The sequence below is a fragment of the Sardina pilchardus genome, chromosome 17 (assembly GCF_963854185.1).
Source record: "Sardina pilchardus chromosome 17, fSarPil1.1, whole genome shotgun sequence".
Classification (NCBI taxonomy): domain Eukaryota; kingdom Metazoa; phylum Chordata; class Actinopteri; order Clupeiformes; family Clupeidae; genus Sardina; species Sardina pilchardus.
This window is the reverse complement of record NC_085010.1, coordinates 32,483,341-32,488,340: the sequence shown is the minus strand read 5'-3', so window position 1 is coordinate 32,488,340 and position 5,000 is coordinate 32,483,341. Positions and strand designations below refer to the sequence as shown.

Genomic DNA, 5,000 nt, shown 5'->3' with positions numbered 1-5,000 from the left:
CGTCCCCGAAAGCTCATAATTGGCCCATTCGTCCCCGATAGCTCATAATTGGCCCATTCGTCCCCGATAGCTCCTCTGGTGATGTGGATTAGGCCACACCTCCCTGTTAGCCACTGTTGGCAAACTCCTTCAGGTGTGGAGTTCAGGCGTCTACTTTCACCTTTACACTCAAACTGCAGCTCTACTGAGGGGGGCAGGAGGCGGATCACACTAAACTTGCAAAAACAATGGTGAGGTGAACAGATGAACAGGTGAACAGGTGAACAGATGAACAGGTGAACAGATGAACAGGTGAACAGATGAACAGGTGAACAGGTGAACAGGTGAACAGATGAACAGGTGAACAGATGAACAGGTGAACAGGTGAACAGGTGAACAGGTGAACAGATGAACAGATGAACAGGTGTCCGAGACCAAAACCGGGGACATAACAATGCTACCTCTCAGAGTGTGTGTGTGTGTGTGTGTGTGTGTGTGTGTGTGTGTGTTGTGTGTGTGTGTGTGTGTGTGTGTGTGTGTGTGTGTGTGTGTACCTAGTAGGTGAGTCCAGATGTTGCCGGTCTCGGTGTGTATTCTGAAGATGCTCCTGAAGCAGGCTCTGAGTGTGTGTGTGTGTGTGTGTGTGTGTGTGTGTACCTAGTAGGTGAGTCCAGATGTTGCCGGTCTCGGTGTGTATTCTGAAGATGCTCCTGAAGCACGCTCTGAGTGTGTGTGTGTGTGTGTGTGTGTGTGTGTACCTAGTAGGTGAGTCCAGATGTTGCCGGTCTCGGTGTGTATTCTGAAGATGCTTCTGAAGCAGGCTCTGAGTGTGTGTGTGTGTGTGTGTGTGTGTGTGTGTGTACCTAGTAGGTGAGTCCAGATGTTGCCGGTCTCGGTGTGTATTCTGAAGATGCTTCTGAAGCAGGCTCTGAGTGTGTGTGTGTGTGTGTGTGTGTGTGTGTGTGTGTGTGTGTGTGTGTACCTAGTAGGTGAGTCCAGATGTTGCCGGTCTCGGTGTGTATTCTGAAGATGCTCCTGAAGCAGGCTCTGAGTGTGTGTGTGTGTGTGTGTGTGTGTGTGTGTGTGTACCTAGTAGGTGAGTCCAGATGTTGCCGGTCTCGGTGTGTATTCTGAAGATGCTCCTGAAGCAGGGTCTGAGTGTGTGTGTGTGTGTACCTAGTAGGTGAGTCCAGATGTTGCCGGTCTCGGTGTGTATTCTGAAGATGCTCCTGAAGCAGGCTCTGAGTGTGTGTGTGTGTGTGTGTGTGTGTGTGTGTGTGTGTACCTAGTAGGTGAGTCCAGATGTTGCCGGTCTCGGTGTGTATTCTGAAGATGCTCCTGAAGCAGGCTCTGAGTGTGTGTGTGTGTGTGTGTGTGTGTGTGTGTGTGTGTGTGTGTGTACCTAGTAGGTGAGTCCAGATGTTGCCGGTCTCGGTGTGTATTCTGAAGATGCTCCTGAAGCAGGCTCTGAAGGAGGGCATGGGGGGGCGGTGGCCATGGAGCAGATAGTCGTTGTCTTTCAGCCAATCAGGGAGCACGTCGTGGGGAATGACACGCCACCGGCCCTCCCACATCTGCAGCAGAGAGTTATACGTTTACACCTTTACACACACACACACATTTAAACACACACTCTAGACACCAACACATACACACATTTAAACACACACTCTAGACGCAGACACAATTACAGTGGTAGAAAGTGATCTCAAGATTTTTGTGTGTGAAGAGTAAAAGTGTATCTTTCTTTGTGTGCAAATGTGTGTGTGTCCCTGAGTGTGTGTGTGTGTGTGATTACTGAGGAAGGTGACAAGCTAATTACAGTCCAGGAGTGTATGTGTGCACAGGAATTTCTGGTGTGTGTGTGTGTGTGTGTGTGTGTGTGTGTAGATGTACTGGCACCTTGTAGTAATGCAGCACTGCCAGCAGGTGGCGCTGATATGCCATTTAACAACTAAAGTAAGCAGCATCACACACAGGGGACTGTGGAGGGAGTGGGGGTCTCTGTGTGTGTGTGTGTGTGTGTGTGTGTGTGTGTGTGTGTGTGTGTGTGTGTGTGTGTGTGTGTGTGTGTGTGTGTGTGTGTGACCATATTGAGTAACACGCTCAAGGAAAATGTTGTCCGTACTACTGAAGAGAACACCATGGAAGACAGCAAAGCAAAAGTGTGTGTGCATGTGTGTGAGAAGGAGACAGAGAGAGAGAGAGAGAGAGAGAGAGAGAGAGAGAGAGAGAGAGAGAGAGAGAGAGAGAGAGAGGGAGGGAGAGAAGTTGAGCAACAGGGAAGATAAAAACAGAAGAGGAGCCATGTGATAACGGAGGGTCAGTGTGTGTGTGTGTGTGTGTGTGTGTGTGTGTGTGTGTGTGTGTGTGTGTGTGTGTGTACTGACCTTGTGTACGAACTCCTCCATCCTCTCCATGGCGTGGTGTGCTTGCAGTAGAGGGGTCTTCATGAAGCCTTCGTCTGCACTCCTCTCCCCCTCTCCATCCCTCTCTCCATCCCTCTCTCCTCCGTCCCTCTCTCCCTCCATCTCACTCTCCAGCGCACCCTTCGTCTTCTCAGACGCACTCTGGAAAACACACACACACACACACACACACACACACACACACACACACACACACACAGAGATGTGTAAGGACAAAGATCATGTTCTGAGATGACAAGAACAATGGTGCATAAAAAAGAGAGGGAGAAAGAGAGATAGAACACACACACACACACTTTTTGGTAACTAAGCACACAGGTTAAGCTAACATTATGGGACACCATGACACCAGCAGCCTTGTTGCGCCACAGAATTTCCACACACACACACACACACACACACACACACACACACACACTTTGGTAACCAAGCACACAGGTTAAGCTAACATTATGGGACACCATGACACCAGCAGCCTTGTTGCGCCACAGAATTTCCACACACACACACACACACACACACACACACACACACACACACACACACACACACACACACACACACACACACACACACACACACACACACACACACACACACACACACACACACACACACACACACACACACACACACACACACACACACACACACACACACACACACACGGAACAGGAGAAGGTGCAGCCTGTATCTATAATGCATGTGGCTAACCCAGTTAGCATCCATACCAAGCCCACTAGTCTGCCCATGGGTGTGTAACACACACACACACACACACACACACACACACACACACACACACACACACACACACACACACACACACACACACACACACACACACACACACACACACACACACACACACACACACACACACACACACACACACACACACACACACACACACACTGCAATATGGACTAATACAGACATACAAACATATAACCTAAACAAAAAGCTGTGTGTGTGTTGGAAAAGAAGTGTGTGTGTGTGTGTGTGTGTGTGTGTGTGTGTGTGTAGTGTATTTGTGCTGGTGTCAGCTACTGGTATTTCTGCTGTGTGTTTATATTTATATATTTGTGTGTGTGTGTGTGTGTGTGTGTGTGTTCAGGGGGAGAACCCTTAAAAAGCTGGCTGTAAAAAGCCCATCCTCCACTGCTATTTATTACACCCCCCAGCCTTCTTATACACTCAGGGGTGTGTGTGTGTGTGTGTGTGTGTGTGAGTGAGAGAGAGAAAGGACAAGTTTAAGGTCAGGGGCTGTCAAGGCTTCATAACACACACACACACACACACACACACACACACACACACACACACACACCAAGAAAACAAGCAAACTCAGTCAACCAGGTCAAACACACACTTCCATCTCACACACAGTTCTGACAGTGTTCTAACAGCTCCAGTTCTAAGGGTCAGTAACATGTTCTAGTCCGGTTCTCCACTCAGCATTAACAGCATTCTAATAGTCTGGTTCTCCACTCCGCATTACCGGCGTTCTAATAGTCCAGTTCTCCACTCAGCGTTAACAGCGTTCTAATAGTCCAGTTCTCCTATCAGTATAAACTGGCGTTCTAATAGTCTGGTTCTCCACTCCACTCAACGATCTCATATGACACTCGTGTTTCCAGGAAAGACATGTGCTGGGAGAGACACACATATAGCACCACACACACACACACACACACACACACACACACACACACACACACACACACACACACACACACACACACACACACACACACTCAATCTTCATGACAGGGTGGTATGTGGATGCTGCAACCATCTCACGAGTGTGTGTGTGTGTGTGTGTGTGTGTGTGTGTGTGTGTGTGTGTGTGTGTGTGTGTGTGTGTGTGTGCGTGCGTGCACTAGAAAAGTGTCCCCAGCTCTAACGTAGCCCATCAGATATTCAATTTCACCCAATCAAAGCCCATCAGATATCTACTCATTTCAAAAGTATCCAAACAAACACATCACACACACACACATATATTCCCAAAAGCTATGCCCATCCTTCAACCTGCACACATACACATACACACACACGCTATGTCCTTCATGCAATATACTCACATCAGCAACCCCACCCATGTGTGTGTACACACACACACACACACACACACACACACACACATACATAAACAGACCTCCTCTCTCTTATCTGAAAGTTGTTCTCTTATCAGTGCAGTCCTCCACCCTGATCTCCCTCTCGCACACACACACACACACACGGTTAACTGCTGACCACTAGTCATGGGTCTGTGGTGGGCAACAGTCATTAGGTTTGTGTTCTGTTGCGTTTTGGCCTTTACAAGGCCTAGAGAACACAGTCGTGTGTGTGTGTGTGTGTGTGTGTGTGTGTGTGTGTGTGTGTGTGTGTGTGTGTGTGTGTGTGTGTGTGTGTGTGTGTGTGTGTGTGGGTGTGTGGGCCACGGCCGCCCCAACTGGGACAGTGTCCTGACTGATGGTGTCCAGTTTTGTTAACTCAAAGCACGCACGCACGTGGCCTACTGGTTAGGGCTTGAGGCTTGTAACCGGAGGGTTGCCGGTTCGATCCCCGACCAGTCCACCACGGCTG

General features: G+C 48.9%; 1 protein-coding gene across 1 annotated transcript in view; it reads right to left on the bottom strand.

Moving 5' to 3' along the window:
* adipor2 (adiponectin receptor 2) overlaps nucleotides 1–5,000 on the bottom strand; it is a 26,351-nt gene that overhangs the window by 7,078 nt on the left and 14,273 nt on the right. The window contains exons 3-4 of the mRNA XM_062518543.1: nucleotides 2,370–2,549; nucleotides 1,382–1,553 (exon numbers count right to left, since the gene is read on the bottom strand). Of these exons, the coding sequence (XP_062374527.1) occupies nucleotides 1,382–1,553; nucleotides 2,370–2,510 (313 nt within the window). The 5' untranslated portion in view covers nucleotides 2,511–2,549. The remainder of the gene's footprint in view (nucleotides 1–1,381; nucleotides 1,554–2,369; nucleotides 2,550–5,000) is intronic.